We start from the raw sequence: 24,451 nt of genomic DNA, 5'->3' as shown, positions 1-24,451 counted from the left end.
AGGAGATAGAGGATGGGCAGGAAGCCCAAAATTGCTAATTGACACATTCTATTTATAGCATTTTCTTTGACATTCAAGTGTTACAGGCAAAAACATACTTTCAACAAGTAAAATAAGGTGCACGGAAAATATCAGAAACATAAAATAATATTCATTTTATTATTTTTATATTCCTCTCCCCCCTGCTCCACCCATCAGGCCCACTCGCGCAGATCCCTATGACCATCTCTGTACGTAGACGCGTCTACGTACTTTTCGTCTGGCACATCCGTCTTCTAGTATGGGACTGGTATCGGCAACAGTGTAAAGGGATGGCGAGTGCCCTTCAGGCTTATTGCAAATATGCAGGTGCACGTCCTATGGACGTTCTTTCAAAGTCATTTCCAAAAAAGTTGTTTTCTCTACCAAGAATTTTTAATGTTTATTAACATGGCGTTCTTAACCTTGTTTTAATTATAACATATATGCAAAAACTATTCAAATCTTACTACTTTTGAGGGCCACTATTTGTCTAACTAAATATATTTTTAGACGATCATTAAAAAATCCTTTATAAAATATGCATATTGTTTTAATTGTTAATTACAATTTGAAGAAAACGGGGTTTTTAGAAAACACCTAGTTGTGAATCATCGTCAGATCGGGCACGTGTTGCAGGCAGGCAGGGCGAGATAGCGAGCTCCCTCCAGGGTTGCCAACCTACGTGCAAACCTCAAGTGAAAAATTAAAACATACGGAATAGGAGATAGTCCAAGCGGCAGTGCTCACTTTAGCCGTGTCTCATTTCATAGCATCAGATGGGTTATCTCTTATGTAACTAGTGCAGTCAAAGATAGAACTCACCGAGTTAACAGCGTGCTGCAATTCTTTGCCAGTATCCGGGTGTCTGTATGTAGCCGTGACGATGCATGCTCCACAGCCGCCCTCCAGACACATGCTTTTGGTGCCCTTGAGGTGCGCGTGGTTTCTGATGAACTCATTGAGGGTAGTATTGGCCGGCAGACTGTCTGGAACTGCCAACAAAGTACTGTCTATTAGCACTGCAAGTTGTTCGTAGATTACATTTAGAATTTGATTAGTCAATACTACTTTTAAGGAAATAAGTCCAAATAAATCGAGAATGAAATTGGTCGTTAATTACACAACCTTCTTTTTTTAGCAAATACCTTATTTTAACAGCTAAGAATCAAAATCGACTTTCAAATGTTAATCGAAATAATAAACTGCAAATATTACAAAGCCAATTTTTATGTAGCACGCACGTTCAAGAACGTTTTTAAGTTTACAAGTGGTGTTCCTAAAATACTTTACACAGTTCAGAGATATATTTGAAATTATTTACATTTGGGAGGAACTTGAAATGTTTCACCAGGAGAGTTAAGTTCTGACCGGTTTATACCTGCTAGTATAAGTTACAATGGGTTAAGCCTAAACGGATGGTGCGTCTGTTTTAGCACCCCCTGGGCATAGCACCCTCTCGCTCATGGCGTCAAATTGACTTCACGAAAAGGGGTGCTAAATCAACGCAGTAGCCGTGTCCAAGCACCTCTTAGAATAGAGGGGGTCCTTGTTCAGGGAGATGCTGCTTTAGCACCCCTTGGGCTTGAACGTCACGCTAGGGGTGAATTAGCACCCCCTAGCATTCAACCAAAAGATTACAGTTATCGGACATTTTTCATCGTTAATGTTATAAATATACAGCCCTATGTTTATAATATAATGACTGTAATGCCATGTCGTATTAGAGGGTTTTAATAACGTATTGACTGCATATATTATAGCGGGATAACATAATATTAACTGTGTTGAATTGTTGCAAGCTGTGACAAACTGTAGAATATAGTCACATTGAAATTGAACATATAACATTCCCGTCAGTCTACAGGTATCTTACTACTGCCAGTTAAAGCTTTATCTATGTGAAAATAATAAAATGTGTATCATTAGTAACAACTGTTAGACCCATTTGGCTATTTTTCTTTCATAATATCCAGTAAAATAATTTTCCCAAGTTTTATTGGTCTTCGACAGATTCAAAACAAACAAATAATTGTTTTTACAGTTTTAATATTATATAATCTCTGAACATTTATATTTATTACACATGCAGGATTTAAGCAGTATCAATCTCTCTGCATGGTTTGTACCACGTTTTTAATTTAATTTTACTGCAAAATAAAGTTTTATTTGAATGTCTAGAGCCTAACTATTTAACTTAAGCATTCCACGCATAGTATTTTTTACAATAGGTAGTTAATTACTTGTTTTTTGGAATATCAATCCCAGCATCGGTTTGGAATATAAATCTTAGCAATACAATCCACTAACAAATCAAAATGTAATTAATTAGATGTTTATTGTTGTATTCAGAAGGGGGTGTTTATTCATCACATCAACAAGGTATAGGTGCTGATTTAGCACCCCATAGATTCAAGGGGGGGGGTGCTAAATCAGCACACTTACATCAATGAATACAAACCTTATAAGAAGCGCAAAGCCACTATTAACCCGGGATCACTCGCGCGTTAGATAAATTCTAAACGGTTTTAACATTTTTAAGTACAACATTGGTAAATATCTATGTACACCATTATAAAATCTTCTTTGCCTTTGTGGGACTTTTCCGATTAAGAGTTGGTACCACTGTGAGGGTAAGCGGTGGTGGGGGGGTCACAATAGGAAGTGAAAGTGGGGGTGCACGCCTGTCAGTGTGAATCTAACACGCGAGCGGGCGCGTAACTGCCGTTGTTAAAATTTTTTTCTAACGACGCGAGTGTTTGCACAATTGTTGTATTCGAACTATGGTGATTTTTAGTGTTCACTTATTGTTATATTGATAGTTTAGTTCTGTGGACTTTGAAATTATGGAAGGTGTACGTGAATTTCGAATTCTGGCTTGGCTGGAAGAAGAGAATGACATAAGTGAACAGGACGATGAACTGCCACCAGAGGTGTTATCGGACACAGATTTGGAGCCAGAATATCAACCTCCGAGCACTGATTCTGAGCACTCAGGGGAAGAAACTAGCCCAAGAGTTGCACCCTAATTCTGAGCAGTCGGGCGAAGAACTAGTCCAAGAGTTGCTGCCTGAAGACCAGCGTGTTCAACAAGTAGGTCTACCCCTAAGAAATCCAAATTTAAATGCTAGTGTTTACACTGGTAAAGATAGATTTACTACTTGGTATGTACACAAACCAGTGTCAATGAGAGTACTAAGACACCCTAGAGAAAACATTGTAACTAGGTTGCCTGGAGTGAAAAATGTAGCCAAAGGCTTGAATAATGCTGTAGATTGCTGGGGATTTTATTTCCCTGATAATTTGATTGAAGAAATAGTGCTCTATACAAACCAACATCTTACAGTTATGAGCCAGTCATTATAGCCGTGGAGTGAGAGATATTTCCCCAAACAGACATCATTGAGATGAAAGCATTTTTTGGCGTTCTCTACATGGCGGGGAGTGAAGAAAGGGAATCATATCAATATAGATGAGCTGTGGAAAGATGATGGCACCACCCCCAGAATTTTTTTCAGCCGTAATTTCAAAAAGGCGGTTCCAAATAATAGTTCAAGCCTTAAGAATTTGATGACAAAACTACCAGGGTTGCTCGAAAAGCAGAGGACAATTTAGCCCAATCCGTAAAGTTTTTGAGACATTTGTTCAAAAATGTACAGATGCATACACTATAAGCGAGTATGCAACGGTAGACGAGATGCTGGAGGCTTTTCGGGGGGTAGTTGCAAATTTAGGGTTTATATACCAAATAAACCTGCTAAATATGGCATCAAAGTGTACGCACTTTGTGATGCCAGAACATTTTACACAGCAAAGCTAGAGGTTTATTTGGCAAAGCAACCTCATGGACCGTTTTTTTTTGTACCAAAATGATGCTCATAGTGTTGTAATGCGCCTTATAGAGCCCATTGACAGAACAGGGCGGAATGTCACTATGGATAATTTCTTTACCAGTGTACCGTTAGCCAACAACTTGTTTATGAATCATAGATTGACCATAGTCGGCACTATAAGAAAAAAAACAAACCTCAACTTCCAACAGAGCTAACATCCATTGAAGGGCGTCCAATAGGTAGTTCAGTTTTTGCATTTGGGAAACCACCCAACAAATGTCTTCTGGCATCATATGTGCCAAAAAAGGGTAAAAAATGTGCTTATGCTTTCAACAATGCACAAAGACGATACAATTGATGAAACCAGCAGCAAGCCTGAAGTAATTACCTTTTATAATTACACTAAAGGAGGCGTTGATGTTGTGGATCGACTCAAAAGTGAGTACAATGTCTCTCGAATAAGCAACAGGTGGCCGTTGACACTATTCTTCGCTTTGTTGAATATAGGAGGAATAAACTCTCAAAATTATATACAAAGCAAATACACAGGAGAACTTAACAAGACGTTTCTACCTGACCCAGCTCGCCAGGTCTCTAGCGATGCCACACCCTTGAAAGGAGAGTCTCCCTAACCAACCTTTCTATTGGACTTAGGCAAAAGATCCAGCGAGTGGGCCCAATTTCCACCGCGCCGCCACCACCTAGACAGAACCAAGACAACACTTAAACGGCGGCTGTGCCTTTTGTCCCTTGCGGAAGAACCGGTTTACCCAACACCAGTGTCACGTCTGTACGTCTGCCATCTGCAAGGAGCACACTGCAAGGACAACACTTACTTGCCAGCAATGCAGGGAAAGGGAAAGACAACATGGAATAGGGAACATATATTCTTTAACAATGTAAAATAGGAATAATTTAAAATTGTATAAGAATATGTATTTTTATTAGTTAAATAAGCATTATATTTAAACATTTTTAAATAGTAAAGTGCCTATTTAATTGCTTCAAAATAGTTTGTTTCAATATATATCAGATTTAGAACAAATATACTGCGTTTTATTTGAAAAAAACCCACAAATATCATTTGTTAAAAAAAAATCTAAACGCGCGCGAGTGATGACGTGATTTTGAAGGGCGCGAGTGATCCCGGGTTAAAAAGTCTGCCAATTTTTATTTGAATTTGGCAAGCTTAGCGCGTCCACCGCTAGGCAGCGTGAAGGGCGCTCGTGGCGTGGCGAGCTAGAGTGAGACAGAAGACAGAGCGGGAGCGAATGAGAATACAGCGCGCGGCCAGTTAGACAGAGAGAGAGAATAAGCTAGAGCGAGAGGGAAAGAGGGGGAAACAAGCGCTCCTAGCGGCGGGACGCGCTAAGCTCGTTTTGGCGGGAAACCAATTTGGCAGACTATTCTCCATAAGCTTTGCGCTTCTTATAAGGTTTGTATTCATTGCTTACATGGTCAAGGCGCTGAATTAGAACAACCTTATTGCAAGGGGATGCTTATTTCAGAGCATGAACACGGCCTCTGCGCTGATTTAGCACCCCCTTTCGTGAAGTCAAAATGACGCCAGGAGCGAGAGGGTGCTATGTCCAGGGGGTGTTAATTCAGGCGCACCTTATTCAGTACCTTGACCGTTTTCTTGTCCTGATTTAACAACTCTTCGATTCTATTTGCAATGGTATAAGCTCGCTCGCTGCGCTCGTTTATTCCTCAAACACTGCAGTGAGGAAGTAAATGAATTGGACAGGTTAGTGCCTGGTCACTCTTTTTTTATTACTTCATATACTGTAAATATTTCGTGCCACACTGTCCAGGAATCCCAATTATGGGTACCTTACTTGCATATTAAATGTTATGGCAATGTTTAAATACTATCTATAATACAATAAATGACCACATAAATACTACAAGAAAAGTCACATAATACTATGCATTGTCATTGCTGTTTACGCTGCATTACTATCTTTCGAAGTGCTTACATTTTCACGATTCATTAGGAACCGTGGGATGTTATTTGCCACATATTTGCCATTTTTTCATAAAAATGATTTATTTAGTCTATTGCGTGCATTTTAAAATAAAAATAGCCACGTCGGTTCAGCCCTTCTACCAATGAAAAACATTTATATAGATAAAATTGCATATAAATGATTTATTAGCTTAATCAAGTAAGCTGCTCTGGCTTAAGTTGTATGATTTTTACATCAATGTGACAATGTATTACAGTATTTTACAGCTAGCAACAATGAGAAAACCAAGCATATGTTAATCCGCATACACCATTTGCACATGTTATGTTCGCTACAGTATACTCAATAAATTACTCAAATAACGCCCTGATGACGACATACAGTTGATTTTCTCTAATGCCACTGGTTATAACATTTGCTGATCTCTTTTTTCATCCAAGTAAACTTGTCAGTTATGGTAACATCGATGAGTTGGCTGTTACTGCTCATAATTACTTTTTGTAAACAGTTTTTCATGTAAGAGTACTTTGTATTGCACGTATTCACAGCAAAATAGTAGCGGAGTTTAGACATTCCATGAATTTAAAAATAAAGAAACAACTCCAAATGAATTATCAATTATCTCCGTGACAGCCACAGTGTGAGCACTAAAGGCTATTGTCCCTTTACATTACCGCATTTTATCTAGAATAACACATTAACTAAAATGTTAGTTTAATTTTGGCCTTGGCCATTGCCATTGAAGTGCATACATTTTTGACACTAATAAAGAATTTATTTATATGCTTAGAAAAGTTTTTAGAAAATACAGTATATAGAACATTGCTTGTCAAAAATAATTTATATCCAAAATATTCCTTTTAACATGAAATAATTCTTTGCAATTTATCAGAATGATTACTTTCATATCCACCCAATTTTACATTTGTGATTTTTTATGCTTTCTGACACTGAAAACATATATGTACCTAAACATTATCATGCCGATTACCTCGTTTGATTAATAGTGTATTTACAGATAATAATTAATATTTTAAATACCCTCATAAAAAATTTAAATAAAAGTCAACAACTGAAATATCAAAAAGCGAAATAAAGAGATATAATGGCTTTGGGTAATTGAAACGTTAATAAAAAACATTATTTAATTAGTAAAAAAACATATTCAATTAAAATAAATCTAATTCCAGAAACAGAATAAAAACTTTAACCTGTTTGTCTTAGTATATGGACGAAACATGTTTTGTTTAAAGTGTATTACTGAAGAATATTCCAAACCAAGAAATGCAATGTTTCATTATTGTAACATTAACAATGCAAAATATCCGAAAAGCCATTATACTTTTTAACATTTGTGTTACACATTTTTGTTGATCTATTGGAACAGTAAAGCATTAGTCTTAAATGTGTAACTGGGAAGTATATAACATGAAACAGCGCCTTCACCGTGTCTATATACAATGCTAATTGAGCATCCTCCAGGCGTGACGTCAGAGCCCAGGGGGTGATTATTAATAATAATAAATAAACATGCCTTTTATTTCGAGCTATTATCAGATACATCTGTTTATCATGACTCACGTCATCGACACAATACAATATATTTTACACGCTAAGACTCATTTTAAACAATTACCAGAAGAAAAAGTTCACTCACGTACGAAGAGATGTTTCTTAAGCTTAATTTTAAAACGGCGACTTTTGAGCAATTTAAGGTCACAGGGCAGACCGTTGTAAAATTTTGGACCGAAGTGAGAAAACCTCTTTCGACCAATCTCTAACCTCACTTTTTTGACGTGAAGTTGGTCATTCTGCGAAGTGCTGCGGCAAACAAGCTCGCCGTGACCGCATAGTTTTTCTGCCAGGTATCGCGGCTCCTGCTGGAGCAGCACATTATTTATAAGGCGGTAAGTCTGCATCCTACACGCGGCATCCATAGTCATAAGTGCTGCAGCATCTCAAAAGGGTGACACGTGATCTCTTCTACAGAGACCATATACAATTCAAATTGCAGTGTTTTGCATTCTTTGAATACGTCTGCGTCTTCCTTTGAGATGCTATTGCCGTATGTAGGAAAACAGTAATAAAACATTGGCAACACGAGAGACAGGACAAGACGCAGCTTAATGGACTCTGGAAGGATGGATCTCAGCATATACATATCTCTCAGTTTCCCCAGTGCTCTCTGAGAAACACACGTCACATGGTCACAAAAACATAGACTACTGTCCAGCACAACGCCAAGAGTCTTTACAGTGTCACTTAAGCTCAAGTTCTCATCACCAATCCTGATTTGGACGTTGCTCTCTTTGATACACTACAGCAGTTACTAGTGCTCTGTTGAGAACAGTGCATTTATTAGCGTTCAGCTTAAGACCATGTCTTTCAGAACACACTCGTATCATATCAAATTCTAGGGGGTGCTAAGGTAGCGACCCCAAATAGGACAAGTCACTTACATCTGATCAAACCCATGGGTGTCCAGGGTCGTCACACTACTAACAGCATATGTCAAGATGTGGTGAAAGGGAGATTTTATCCATACGTATACAGAAAGCAAAAGTACACAGATGAATATATCTTCTGTACTGCTAATGATAACAGTGAGTGGATGGAACTCTTCAAGATTCTTGCAAGCGTCAAAGTTAGGGAGAAGCCTCCCTTGCTCGCTTGGCCGTGGAGGCTGAAGCTGAAAGTCTCCCTTTTTCCAGACTAGCATGACCGAAATAGTCATTATCCTCCACAATTAGCAATATGGAGTATGTGTCAGGAAAGAAATGGGCCTACAACGCCTCTCCCAAAATGACTAGAAGTCTGTTCAAAATTTTTCTAAGTAATAATTTTTTATTACTCACACGTACGCATTTGTATTAGACAAATATTTGGCGTGGCCATTCATATATCTGAAAATATGGCGATTTTGCGCCTTCCAATTTATTCTATATAAATACCTGTATTAAAACCAATTTAGGTTGCAGAATGGCAACACCGGTGTTTACCCCATACGTATCAGTGGTGACTAATAATAACTTCAAGTTTTGTTCTCGGCTTTAACAAAGGTGCAAACATTCGGTGCCATGATCGTTACCTGATTAACTGTCCACTTTTGTAAACTTGTAAAATAAATCAATCAAATGAAAATATTATTGCAATTTAGAAATTGCATTGAACACCTTTCTAGAAATCAAGAAATACACATCTTAATGTGTAAAACACATCCAGAGAAATATTATTTTTGTTTTTAATAAAAAACATGAACATTTTCGTAAAAGATGTACACATTTTATGACGTTTCGATATATTTCTCGAACTTTATTACTACCATTGTATTCTACATTAAATTTTGAGTAAGTATGGATAACTTTTAATTTGTCTGGGTCTCCAGAAATATTAATTCAATCTACTTAGACTGGGAAAATCTCATTTTTTTCAATTAAAAAAGCAAAAATTATGGGAAAATGACCCATAACCTTTACACCTGAGTTTGTAAATTAAGTCGTAGTACGCCTGAATATATTCCAAACAGATAGAGATATCAATGTACAACCTTCACCATACTCATAAAATACTTATTTTTATTTTATATCCTCCAAAAACCCAAGAAAAGAGGGATTAGAATTCAGCGAAGGGAAAAGAATTGGGAATTCAGCGGCAGCAGACAGATCTCTCCTCGTTTCTGGTGATCGCATTACAGGTTGCTTACAGTTGTATAACTCTAGCCATGTACGATTTCAGAGCACTGTACTACTGGTACCTCCCGTACGCTGACATCGTGTACGTTGATACTAGGAACACATGTACGTGAATAGATTATAGGAGCCTATGGACCGTATGAAATTGTTTTTCCGGATTTGATTATTAAATATTGTTGGCTAATTTATTATAAACATTTCTTTAAGATCACAGATACATTCGCGATCAAAATCACGACCCCACACAGATATTAACATGTATTTCCTCTGCGTGATTTGCTAAAATAATTCTTTCTCAGTTTCGGTCAAAACAGTAAACACAATTAAAACCTTGGGATGTTTCTACTCGGAGAGAAATCTTCAGTCAACAGGTGTTCAACCAGAATTGGCAGAGCCGGTAATGCGCTCTTACTTATTTTTCTTTCAAGGCTGCCAGAGTTTTGATAATCTTGTCTTATTTGTTGAAGCTATTTTCCTTCTTGCCCATTCCTAATGTGTCTTTAATTATCCAAGAATAGTAGCAGAATGCATTTACAAGACCAAACATGCAATAGTAAAACCCATGCAGTATTTGAAAAATCGCCTCACGCAGGTTGTGTTAGAAGGGTTTGATGGTGAAGGGGAGGACAGAACAGAATATCTCAATACTACCCTGGCTGCGTACAGTAGAAGAGTCAGTCCAATCTATTCAGCAGTCGCTGCGTTTACCAATTCCATAGTGCCTAAGGCAATTAAGTTATTCAAATTCTTTTTGGAAATTTGAAACGAGACATTCTGTTTAATCAACGGACGATTTACGTGTGGCGAAAATATATCTACCAATAGTTACTGACATTTATGTTTGCATTGTACAATAAAAGCAATGCCACTTTTTAGAGCCCTCAAGATATACAACTTACTATTTAATATCCCTTGTGGACATACAACTAATGTAAATTCAGTAATTTCCTTGGATATGGTATATTTATTATTTACCTAAATGTCTGAATTAGTAAAAAAAATGGTTAAGGGAAATGTTTTCGATTTGGCTTTAGTTGCCTTGAGTTGTGTGCAGTACGTATTTGTTTATCAACTGTGAGTGTTGACTCGTGAGTAAGGCTTGAGGCTCTAAGGTTATGTAAACCACCGTGACCATAAACTAGATAGATGGCTAGCAGGCAGCCTTATCAGTCACTACACTTGTAGTGGACGACCTGAAGTACAAACGAACTTAGCTACAATAAACGCGTACAAACAATTTGATGACAGAAAGTATCCCTTTTTTACTTAAATAATAAGCGATTAAAAATATTCCAAAAAATGTAAATAAACGTATAAATGAGAAATAAACAAAAAAATAGTTTAAGTATACAGCAATACAGGTAATGATTGAGGAATAGCACATAGCAACCTGTCGTACACGGATACTCAGAGATCTATTCGTAAAAAGATGAATACCTCAAAGATCCGTTTTAGGACCTATGCTATTCTTACTATTCATAAATGACATGCCAGAATATCTTGACCAGAGCTATTCAATTTTAATGTATGCAGACGACACAACACTACTATCAGATGACTATGTATGCAGACGACACAACACTCCTTCTATCAGATACCTATGTATGCAGACGACACAACATTCCTTCTATCAGATACCTATGTATGCAGACGACACAACATTCCTTCTATCAGATACCTATGTATGCAGACGACACAACATTCCTTCTATCAGATACCTATGTATGCAGACGACACAACACTACTATCAGATGACTATGTATGCAGACGACACAACACTCCCTCTATCACTTTGCTATGTATGCAGACGACACAACATTCCTTCTATCAGATACCTATGTATGCAGACGACACAACACTCCCTCTATCACTTTGCTATGTATGCAGACGACACAACACTCCTATCAGATGACTATGTATGCAGACGACACAACTTTCCTTCTATCAGATAGCTATGTATGCAGACGACACAACACTACTATCAGATGACTATGTATGCAGACGACACAACACTCCTATCAGATGACTATGTATGCAGACGACACAACATTCCTTCTATCAGATACCTATGTATGCAGACGACACAACATTCCTTCTATCAGATACCTATGTATGCAGACGACACAACATTCCTTCTATCAGATAGCTATGTATGCAGACGACACAACACTACTATCAGATGACTATGTATGCAGACGACACAACTTTCCTTCTATCAGATACCTATGTATGCAGACGACACAACATTCCTTCTATCAGATACCTATGTATGCAGACGACACAACACTCCCTCTATCACTTTGCTATGTATGCAGACGACACAACACTCCTATCAGATGACTATGTATGCAGACGACACAACTTTCCTTCTATCAGATAGCTATGTATGCAGACGACACAACACTACTATCAGATGACTATGTATGCAGACGACACAACTTTCCTTCTATCAGATACCTATGTATGCAGACGACACAACATTCCTTCTATCAGATACCTATGTATGCAGACGACACAACACTCCCTCTATCACTTTGCTATGTATGCAGACGACACAACATTCCTTCTATCAGATACCTATGTATGCAGACGACACAACATTCCTTCTATCAGATACCTATGTATGCAGACGACACAACATTCCTTCTATCAGATACCTATGTATGCAGACGACACAACACTACTATCAGATGACTATGTATGCAGACGACACAACATTCCTTCTATCAGATACCTATGTATGCAGACGACACAACACTCCCTCTATCACTTTGCTATGTATGCAGACGACACAACACTCCTATCAGATGACTATGTATGCAGACGACACAACTTTCCTTCTATGAGATAGCTATGTATGCAGACGACACAACTTTCCTTCTATGAGATAGCTATGTATGCAGACGGCTATAACATGGCTATAACACCTGGCCTAGATCTCGGTACACCCGTCCTGCACACCGTCTTTCGGTATAACAAAAGAAATTATCCTAAATCTGCCCAAAATTGTTAAACCATAAACCAGCTGAAATAAAAAACCTCACAGAGAAGATGCTCGAGAGAAAGCTCAAAGATATCTTCTACTCACTGCAAGAGTATCTAAATTATGAAGACACCTAAACCGATTATGACTTTAATATAAATATTGTTATGTCTTATAACGCCATCACAGCTCTTGAGGTTTTGTGAATAAAGAATACAAAATCTTCAACAGCGGAAGAAGGAGCTGTCATATTCTGAGTCATGCGCACCAGCCTTTCTACGTACTATTATCAATCAGAAATACAATTACTATAATATATCAACAATCCATAGAATACGATCTAAATTGCATAAGGTACAATGCGTAGCCAAGAACGTAGCCAGGAAAAAAATTTAGAGGAGGGGAGTCCAGACAACTGATTTTTTTTTCTTAGTGGACAGAGAGTAAGGCCCCATTGTGTTCCTTAAAAAGTTCTTGGCCCGTTTCTTTGTTCAGAACGATCTTTCAGCAGTACATTAAAATTTTGGGGGTCCGGACCCAGTAGCGTAGCCAGAAATTTCGTTCGGGGGGGGGTCCGAAACCGGGGGAAGTTTTGTGTGTTACTTGCCAATGAGTTCACTGGTAAAAGGTAAATACCAAAAATATGGAGCTTTAGTAACTACGCCTTATAGAAAGTGTAAAGATGTAATAGGCAAATCTCTCACAGTAACTCTAGTAGCCTACCACAAATATTCTTGTATAGCTACAGAAAATTTACGGTAAATCGTTAAGTTCGATTCTGGCCGAGTAGAAGACACCAAAGTGAAGTTGGATTCACTGGTTAAGAAAGAAAAAGAAAAAAACAGAGGTTCACTCAAGCGTATAATTGACACAACTATATTCTGTGGAGAAAATGAAATACCCCTTCGGAGACATTGGGCCACTGACGGCCGAAAACCCTTTAGAAAAGGAGGGCAATTTTCGAGCGTTGCTCGGGTACAGATCAAACTAACGGTCGGAAAATGCACCGGAAAAACTCTACTGATTAGAAGTTCGGCTACTTTGGATTTCACTGATTGAGGTATTTATGAATGAGTTATAATGACGGGTTTTTGTACCATTACACTGTACACGAGTATATAATTATCGGAAAAATAAAAAAAATCACTTTCGGTCGGAAATAAAATATACCTGAAAAACTCTAATGATTAGAACTTCAACTACTTCGGACTTCGTATCTGTAAACGTGGTATTTTTGATTGAGTTAGTACGACGATTTTTGTTATCATTAAACTGTACTCGACTACCTATATAATTATCGAGAAAAAAATCACTTCCGGTCGGTAAATACCGAAGAAAAGCTCTCTACTGATTCAAGTTTTGACAATTTTGGATTTCACTGGTTGAGGTAAAAGTAGTACTTATAATTATGTTAGGACATTGATTTTAGAGATTAATTCAACGCCGACTAATAAATATATAATTATCGAGAAAAAAACCAAAAATAATCAATTCCGATCGGAATATACTAAGGAAAATGAAATAATACCTCAGTCAGTGAAATCCAAAGTAGTCGGAACTTCTTATCAGTAGAGTTTTTCCGGTGTATTATCCGGCTGGAAGTGATTTTTTCAATTTTTCTTCTATAATTATATAGGTATTAGTCGGCGTTCAATTGATACCCAAAATCAATGTTCTAACATAATTCCAAGTACCACTTTTATCTCAACGACTCAACCAGTGAAATCCAAAATCGTCAAAATCTGAATCAGTAGAGCTTTTCCTCGGTATTTTACGACCGGAAGTGATTTAATTGTTTTTTTCTCGATAATTATATATGTATTAGTCGGCGTTGAATTAATACCTAAAATCATCGTCCTAACATAATTCTAAGTACCACTTTTACCTCAACCACTCAACCAGTGAAATCTAAAATCGTCAAAACTTGAATCTGTAGAGAGCTTTACTTCGGTATTTACCGACCGGAAGTGATTTTTTTTCTCGATAATTATATAGGTACAATGTACAGTGTAATGATAACAAACATCGTCGTCCTAACTCAATCGAAAAAATCACGTTTACCTCAATCACTGAAGTCCAAATTAGTTGAAGTTCTAATCAGTAGAGTTTTTCAAGTCTATTTTCCGACCGAAAGTGTGATTTTTTATATTTTTTTCGATTATTATATACACGTTTACAGTTTAATGACACCAAAAATCAACGTCGTAACTTAATTCTAAGCAGTCATTTTACGTCCCCAAGACGAATTTGAACGAAGTGGTCACTAATTTAAACTGTTCGCCGTGTTACGGTTCAGGTTACTTTGCGACGTCACGTGACCGCGCCCTATAGAAATACCGTGATTACACTACACTATTCGAAAGGTAGAGCCCAAAAGTATCGTTTGATACTTTATGGTTTAAACGTAAGGACAATTATATTTTTAACAACGGTCACTTTAATCAATTAAATCAATCAATTTAATGTTTTTAGACAAGAGTAATGATAAATCTCCTTTTTTCTCTTGCTCCATGCTTTATTTTTTAATATGCCTTAAAATTTCGGGGGGGGGGTCCGGACCCCCTGGACCCCCCCCCTTCGCTACGCCACTGTCCGGACCCAATGGATGTAAGTCCTCGAATGTATCGTACTAACTCATGGTTGGATTCAACCTTATTAAGTCTTGTCAGTTAAATGTAGACGAGGCTCGATGACTGGAAATAGATGAAACAGAAGACAGATATTATGATTGTAGACGAGGCTCCATGATTGGAAACAGATGCAACTGAAGACAATACTATGATTGTAGACGAGGCTCGATGATTGGAAACAGATGAAACTGAAGACGATATTATGACTGTAGACGAGGTACGATGATTGGAAACAGATGAAACTGAAGACGATATTTTGATTGTAGACGAGGCTCCATGATTGGAAACAGATGAAACTGAAGACGATATTATGACTGTAGACGAGGCTTCATGATTGGAAACAGATGCAACTGAAGACGATATTTTGATTGTAGACGAGGCTCCATGATTGGAAACAGATGACTCTGAAGACGATATTTTGATTGTAGACGATGCTCCATGATTGGAAACAGATGAAACTGAAGTGAAGACAAATCATGTGAATGTATCAGACAAGACTTGTCGATGTGATTGTGATGAAGACAGCAAGCAAGATAAACTGCCCCAAGGGCATCAGTAAATACTCTGTGCTGTTATTTGAGGATTATTACATCTGACATTGAACTCCACTGCAGAGTTGACGTCCTTGAATTGGGCAATGTTTTGACAGACCATCCTTTAGCTTTTACAAGTCGCAGAGGAATGTTTTTGTTTTAAATTATAATGCTCCCTCGTTCGTCAAACATTAAATTTGCACAGCCACTACGATTAATCAAAGAAAAGGTGTTTCTGTTGTAGTTACATTGCAAACGGTATTTCAAGAACAGTGATAAATCTGGCAGAGGAGACATTTGTTATGTGGTATTTTCGCTTAGAACAAAGGCCACAACACGATCTTTAATGAGTCCTTCAATATTATCATTTCATTGTCGTAATCCTTTGAGTGAGGAAATAATTTATACAATTGAAAATAATTATTAACTCAAAATTATTAATGATTATTTTTGGCTATGTATGTATTTACATTAATTGTTTTGTAATCAATAGATTCCATTAAAAAAAACAAGTAAGCATTATGTTTATTGTGAAATCATTGAGAAGTTTAAACTGCCCGTTAAGATTATTTAATCAACCTTTAACAGATGTTTTTTTCAGTATCTGTTAATATGGAATTTACAAAAGATTGTTGCTCATTCCAGGAAGTGGCTTTTAACCGCCATCAGATTAAAAACCTTTGATAAAATCTATTTTTAGTATCACTTAGTGCAATAACAAGCACAGGTCGATCGATGTTTCTACTGTCTTAGTTCGGTGCGATCTCTCATGCAGTACAAATTGTGTATGGTATTGTTTATTGTGTATTGATAGTAAATTTGCTGTGAACCTGTTTTTGTGAGAGTAAATTGCACAAATCACACGATGAGCTGAGGGAAATGTAAATGGGGTTTAGTTACTATGTACGTAAATATTATTATACTCATTAATATATTTTAACCTCAGACATTGCATAATTGTGATTGTCGTTTTAACAGACTTTTTCCTGTATGGCTGTTAAAACAGCAACTTAAGTTAAGTGACAGACTTGACAGAAGAGTTGGCTGTTCGATAAGATTTCGAAGCTATAACTATACATTTTATGAAGCTATAACTCATGTACATACCGGTAAAATTTCACATGTGTATCTCTAGTCGTTTTTATTTGGGCTTGATTTAAAAAAAAAAATACTCTGTCTTCGGGAAGTCACATTAAAGCACTATGATTAAAAATTTTTTTTAATGTATTTAAAATTTAAAAATCTACCTAATCGCGCCACCTCCAGATAATATAAAAATAAAAACGAGTGGAATTAAATAATCTACATTATTTGCTGGCTCTCTTTTGCCTTTTAAATTGCAATTACTTAGCAAGGCTTCATATGCTGTAGATATGTTATTAAACATAATAGCGTTTCTAATAATAGGCAAATCTTAAGATTATGAAAGTCTTACCTGAATAGGTCTTCCCATTTATCACAAGTGTTGATGCCTCCTTGAACCCCACCATCCTGAAAAATAAACCATTTACTTTAAACAGTTGTATCATAATCTATTAAAGCCTCATTACTTTTCATGTATAAAAAGGAAACTGTATGAAGCAACATCTTTATGAAAACAGCCATAATGGCAACTTTGTAAAGCAAAATGTCAGACGCAGCATTTATTGATGGGATAAAACGTGGAAACTGGCAGCTTATTGGATAAAATGCGAACAGGTAGGCTATAAAAAGAACAAACCATCGAAAATATTCCAAACTATCTTGTAAAAAAACTCTTCAATAACATACTTCTACAGGACCACGCTGAAACTTAGCGGGCCTAAATTGTACCATTTTTGAAAATAATTATGTGAAATTAAAATTAAATATGAATTCAATGTACGAGTGTATATTAAAAATAAATTTAGTTATATCTGCAGTTTTACGTTTTGGAAATACTTGACAATTATATACTTTGGAATGGCACGGGATGTTAAGTATGGATTTCTATAAACTAACAAATAATTAGCTTTCGTTCAGCGAACATGCCAGGACAAATATCGTAGTCATACCTGGTAGGATACGGCTTGGATGTGAACAAAGAGCCGGAACGATCACGTAGGCTAGCGCCGCTCGTCCTGGTCTGCAGAGACGTCCTGTGCAGAACTGAACTTGGGAAAACCAACCCACAACGATTACCCCTCCTCCCATTCCCGCTCACCGCTTCATCACATCTCCAGCACTGCGGCTTGGGTCCAAAACGGCCAACACTAATATCGTACTTTGTCCTTCATCTTATAGCATTCATTAAACCCATACCATAGCCTTGATACATCTTTGTCACGTAGGTTCATTAGCATATATGATTAATTACCATTGCCACACTTAGATTCGATATGCAAAATAAGATGGCCTTTTGCTATGCTTGAATTTAGTCAATATGAATCCAAACAGAGCACGTTATTATTAGTTTATTTACAATCATAGTCAATTCAAACAATCATACAAGTCTAAATTTAACTTTAATTTTATTCTAAATAGTATGACGGTCTTTTTTTAGAAGAGGACCGCAATTTCAAAATGTATTTTCTACAGAAACATGACAGTTATTTTTACGTGTATTTGTAACCTTCCTACAACGGTATACGAAATATACCTGGAATGCAGTTTCAGCATCTCACTGTGAACCACAGGTAAAACTTTGTGGACCCACCAACAGGTGCGAACACGCAAATGATAAGAATCTATGTGGGCTTCTGCCAAAAAAATAAATAAGAAAGAATGTGGAACGAGAAGAGATTTGTTGGAGTCGTATCTCTGTGAGTTCAAGTGGCGTCGCCGACACGATGACGAGAACTTGTTTGAAACCATGTGCCGTGACATAAATTTGTATTGGCCTCCACAAGTTTAAAAACTTGTCTAACCTAACCTAACCTTTCTATTGGCCTCCACAAGTTTAAAACTTGTCTAATATGTATAAATACATATACTAGTACCAAATATTGTTAGTTTTTACTGTCCCATATATTTTGAAATTGCGGTCCTCTTCTAAAAAAGATCTTAGTGTACAGTATATCAATTCATTGTTTGAAGTTTGTTTTTGACGATGGAAGGATTGTGAAGGAAACAGAATTTTCCGGACATTTGCCTTTCAGTGATACAAAACATCAGTAACACAACGTTTCGAGATCTGCAATCTGATCTCTTCTTCAAGTAAATATGTACCTGAAGAAGAGATCAGATTTCAAATCTTGAAACGTAGTGTTACTGATTTTTTTGTACCACCGAACGATGGAAAACGTCCGGTAAAATCCTGTATATTAATAATATTGCCATTGCAAACTCGAGTGAAGATGGACTCGGTTCTCACATACAAGTTTTTGCCATGTGGGAACCTTCTCGTGTAACCTGTTTGCACTATATTTGTATATATGTAAACGAGATAAAAAAATGTAAATCACTACAAATTGATTTAGATATGCGTGTGAATGAATATGTATAATTTAATTTTTCAAACAACAGAAATTTAACAAGATTGTTGAAGCTAGTGTAACAAGAGAAAGTAAAACTGTTTTGACAATTCAAACATTGTTTTTGAACAGCGTTAAATTAAAATTAACACGTCATTCCCTGGATTGCAATATTCCTCATATGACTGGTTTTGTTGACCACATACCTACAGTGAACAATTCAATAGAAAGAAGCATTTTGGATTGATGGCTGAAGGTATGTGGTTGGCTAAATAAGCAAGTGGATAGTATAAATTATTGAAAATGTTTAAATATGATACATTATGACAGGTATTGTATTATATTATACTGATGTTGTCCATCATGCCACGTTTGACTTATAAATAAGGCTTCAATCTAAACCACTTAATCGAAGTAGTTTGCTAAAGCAAGTTAAATAAACATTGTTGTAGTTGATTACCTTTATCTGTATAAATAATTGTAGTGTAGTCTGTTTATAACTAGCTGGTTGTTTAAAGCAGTTTACCCAACACAACGTAGATGGGTTTAATTGCACATTCAAGGTCGACAAGAAACGTTTCTCCCAGAGGCTGCCTCTGGCAAACATCGCCTTCACCAGTCCGTATGCCTACGGTTTCCCTTCATCTGGTTTAAAGGTGCCCTCAAGAACCTTCAAAAACGAAATCACGTAATTGCCGACCCCTAACACTCGTGATTCCAAAATGTTAAGGCGATTTACACGTCGCAATTAAAATTTGCAAAAGTGATACAGCTCAGAGCGGAATCTGTATAGACATTTAAAATCTAACAAACTGAAACACGTCAAAAATTATGAGCTGTGGAATTGGAAACCTCGAGGATGACTGGTCCTCGGCCAAGCTGATGACATCCTGCATCCTGCTGTGACACACCTGCAACATCCTGCATCCACACCGAGGGACGACAGTGGAGACAAGCGCGTGTTGTGAGTCTGCAAAATATTTATTGCAGCACCCATTGTCATTGTGATGAAACAATAGGTGCTGTTGTTTAAATTGAGCAGCTAATTTAATCACGGCCTCTTAGATATTGAGAGACAATAAACCGATCCGGTCGTGCTTCGGGTCGCATCTTCGTCGTCGATCTCTTTATACTAACACGGCTCCAGATTTCAGGCGTGACATCTGTAATAGCATCATATAACAGATGCTGCATTATGATGAAGGTAAACTGGAGCTAAACTCAACACTCATACTAAATCAACCCTTCCCACCATGGATGTGTATAAATTTTAGTTTTACTCACATACGGCACTCTAAATTCTGTTCAGCGCGTGTATTAGTTCTTTATTGCTATCTGGAAGAGGTCTAAGTGTGAAAATTAAAAATAACCATGACAATGTAAGAAAACACAAGCTCTGGCTTAAAAACATCGGTTTTACCAGCTTCGTCTGGTGCAACTTATTAACGCGTTAAAACATGACCTCACGCCACTGTATGGGAACAGAGAGAACTCATAATTTCAAAATGAACAGCTTCTAAATAAAAACGTAACATCCAGTAGATGCAAATGATTTAATAGACAAAGTCTGCGTTCGTGCACGCAGCCCATACCGTATTTACATATTTCATTTATGTGAACTTATAATGTGTTAAATTGGAAATTGTGTTGCAGTATTAAGGCGTTAGGAGCTTGGTGCTGGGAGGCCTGTGGGGGTGACGAGGGTGGTGATGCTTGTTGCGGTCATGTGGTCAATCGGTGTGTTAAGAGTGACTGAATGTTTCTTGCTTCTTGCTCTTCATTTTGAATATTCTTGTATTTATCACAAAATGTATAAAGTTGTTCTTTTGTATTTTATGTATTGAATTCATTTAAATATATAGATTTTTACTTTGAGATAATTTAATTTTGTATAGGTTAAGCATTTTTGTTTTTTATATTTAAAAAATTAGTTAATAATTTACCACAATTGTATCAAACTATTGTAAATTTACTGTATACAATATGAGGTTGAGTGGTAGAGAGGGCTTGATAGCCCTAACTCAGCCTCTTTAATTTCATAAGCATTTTTCATTTCATTAAGTACAATCAATATAGAGGAAGACATTTTTTTAACACTAGAAATACATGACTGTGTTGAGGAGACTTATATTTGAATTCATTCAGCTACTTAACATTTAAAGAGCACACTGAGGTCCACAGGACACCACATACATTTTTTTCATATTTCTCAGTTTAAGCTTATCGCAGGAATTTTTGGTACCCATGTAATTTTAGTTGGTATCACTGAGCTTCAAGCTCCACCATTGGCCGTCTCAGATACCAGTTGTCAGCTGAGTAATAAATTACTTTATCCGTCTTTGGGTCCAGTGACCCCTGTGTTCAGTTTAAAGTTGTGATTTTCCTCATTGTCTATATTTTATTATATTGGTTGTAATTTAATTTTTAGTTGTTTGTGATATAACTTTCATCACTATCTTTATTGACCAAAGACAATGTTTAATCAATAGGCAATCAAAAAAATTATACAATATTATAAAACCACTGTTTTAAATTTTGATAGTCAAATTTTGCCTACGTTTGCGATTGTGTGTAATATAAATGATAATTGCGATCGAATAAATATACTAATGCATTGTTTCTGCATATAATAAATTGTTAGCTACTTTAAAATTTGTGTCTAAAACTTTTAAACAACTGATGCACATGGCTATTTTCAAAGAGTTTACATTTCTTCGTCAAAATTGTAGCATTTTGCGAGAAAGAATTTTACAATTGTTATATTTATTGGTTTTAACCACGCTAATAGTTTAAGGAAACGAGCAAAACTTAGATAAATGCAAGTTATTTTTATATTTATGTTTTAAGCGTGTTTTAAAATGGGTACTAGTAGACCCCTGTGTGCCTGTTGAAGGACAAAAATATATCACTTAAAAATTAAAACTTAAACATGGTAATTTTTGCAACGATTTTAAACACTATGTATTTATCTCTTAGCAACATAGGTATTTTTTAAGCGTACTGATTTAAAATTGAGTTATAGAGTTTGAAAGAGTGTATATGGATTCCTACCGCTTCTACACTTATCAGATTCCTTTCTTACCATCTGGCATCTGTTACAGGGAACCCATTAGAAGGGTGGCCATAAACGCTGTTTTGGCGGACAGTAGCCATTGTTAAGATCACGTACTTCCGGTCCTAATATTCCCAAGGTCTCTCATAACGATATTGCCTATCATAAAAGTCTTTTGGGTAAACGCCGAAAGGGTCTAGAATTGTTGGCAAAAAACTCTTCCTTTGTCCGAAGGGACTTGACCGCTGAGAGACTAGCGGGGACCCCCCCCCCCCTCAACTCCCCGGTATGTAAAGCACCTGGAAATCAGGAATGTGTACGTCTATGATTGTACAAAAGTTTAAACTACTGTACAATAACACATGTAGCTGACACCTTCATTGCGGCTCTATACTGAGACTGGTGTTACGAAATCACCCGAAAGGCGTCTGTCGCAAAAAAAGAAAGACAAATGCGGTGCAAACAAAATAATTTATCATAAAGGAGGTTTATAAACACAAATCAAATATGCTAAACATGTGTACCAACTAAGTGGTATTCCCTCAATTTAAATTGTGTATATATTTATATTTAAATTACTAACTAAAGACGGAGGAATTTCATAAATCTGATCGTGAAGTACAAACAATATATACTGTATTATACGTTATTGCTTTCCTCTATTGTTATATTATTTCACTATAACCAAATACGCACTAACCTTGAGAGTTATAGTGCTCTAAAAAATGACACAAGTTTCTGTATTAGAGCTCTAATATGTACTCTAGTAGGGCTGACTTCCGCGAATTTGACTTTCTGCGGTATTTTAGTGAACTTTTGAACCGCAAGAGTACTAACTACTTTTGTACATTTGAATTGGAACACTAACTGGCACTAACGATTCGCACTAATTTCAACGTAAGCGCTATCTTGGGGTTGTGCCAACTTCACGGACCTGCTGAGATAATCTTCCTTGTTACATTACTTAAAAAGAACACTGGCATTAAGTTGAGTACGCAGAGTATCTCCACCACCCACTTCCAAATTTCACATTCTCTGCACTTAATATCATTTAATAATCTCAAATTTAAAATTCAAATACTTTGCTCATCGTACATTCCCACTAGTTTCAATTGTGAGTTGAGATTCTTACAGTGCCTGTTTTAAAAGCCGACTGTAGTAGTGAAATGACGTTGAGTGTTACCCGGTAAGTACAATTTTAAAACGTAAACGGTTAGAATCCATCATTATTTATCGTAGCCCTGTTGTAGATGTTTAATTTTAAATATGTTATCTAAATGCTTTTTAGTGTTTTTTAAAGTTTTTTGAATACATAGTAGAAAAAATACAAAATATTTCGAGATGTTTTATGAACAACCGATAAAAGCAAAGAAAAAGAACACAAGGCACATTGAGGATGCAGTCTGATTAAAAATTGTTTCAGCCCCTGCTGTTGCAATCCTAATCCTAATTTCTTTTAGATAAGCAAAAGCCAAATTCAAATATAAACTTAAACGTCCATATCGTGCTTAATAAACGGACACCAAATTTTAGGCTCAATCCATACTTTTGGGCTCAATCCATACTTTTGGGCTCAATCCATACTTTGGGGCCCAAGCTGCAGATTACGTAAATATGGATTTTCATTTCACTACACGAAAGCCATAATTCAGATTCAAATACATCCTCGACTTCCGGGAAGAGACCGGAATAATAACTGTAATTGACTTCCGGGTTTCATGATTATGATTGCAATCTAACTGTAGGGTTGTGGGGTTATCCATTATAGCAATGAATAACAATGAAACAATAGCTTCTTTGTACACATTGATATAATGGACCAAAAGTTTGAATAAGGCATTAACATGTATGAATTGCTCACGCTGGCACAAAAAGTTTCTAAATGACAGCTGCGTCGCTTTTTGTTGTGTCCGGTTGGTCATCCATCCGAATTGGAACAGTTGGTAATCTGTTTATAATTCGATTTATTTAAAGTATAACTGGGTAATTTCTCCTTTGGGTTTATAAATGTAAATGTTCTAAAAATAGTAGTTAATATGTATAATCGAATTTCAAAATATAAAAATACAATAGTAAAGACACGTTTATAAGACCTTCGACAGTTAAATGTGGTTACTCTTTTATTAATAGCTAGCTTGCTAAAAAACTATTTCACTTATTTAAGAAATCTTATGGGGAAAATATTACTAAAACTATAGAGAATTAAACATGTCGCAGTACATTAATAACTGTTCACCACAGCATTAGTTAATGTGGCACGACGAACACAGTGTTGTTCGTAAAATGTTGTGATCTGACTGTGTGGTCGT

General features: G+C 36.5%; 1 protein-coding gene across 2 annotated transcripts in view; it reads right to left on the bottom strand.

The window, feature by feature from the left end:
• Positions 1 to 24,451, bottom strand: part of LOC124369924 (xanthine dehydrogenase-like) — a 292,507-nt gene that overhangs the window by 232,997 nt on the left and 35,059 nt on the right. The window contains exons 1-3 of one of the 2 annotated variants that reach the window (XM_046828118.1): positions 17,693 to 17,831; positions 17,095 to 17,150; positions 844 to 1,013 (exon numbers count right to left, since the gene is read on the bottom strand). In XM_046828118.1, coding sequence (XP_046684074.1) covers positions 844 to 1,013; positions 17,095 to 17,149 — 225 coding nt within the window. In that variant the 5' untranslated portion in view covers position 17,150; positions 17,693 to 17,831. Of the gene's footprint in view, positions 1 to 843; positions 1,014 to 17,094; positions 17,151 to 17,692; positions 17,832 to 24,451 lie in introns of those variants that run through there. The other variant, XM_046828119.1, reaches the window with a different exon arrangement.

The sequence above is a fragment of the Homalodisca vitripennis genome, chromosome X (genome assembly GCF_021130785.1).
Source record: "Homalodisca vitripennis isolate AUS2020 chromosome X, UT_GWSS_2.1, whole genome shotgun sequence".
In the NCBI taxonomy this organism is placed as follows: Eukaryota; Metazoa; Arthropoda; class Insecta; order Hemiptera; family Cicadellidae; genus Homalodisca; species Homalodisca vitripennis.
This window is presented reverse-complemented; position numbering and strand designations above follow the sequence as displayed.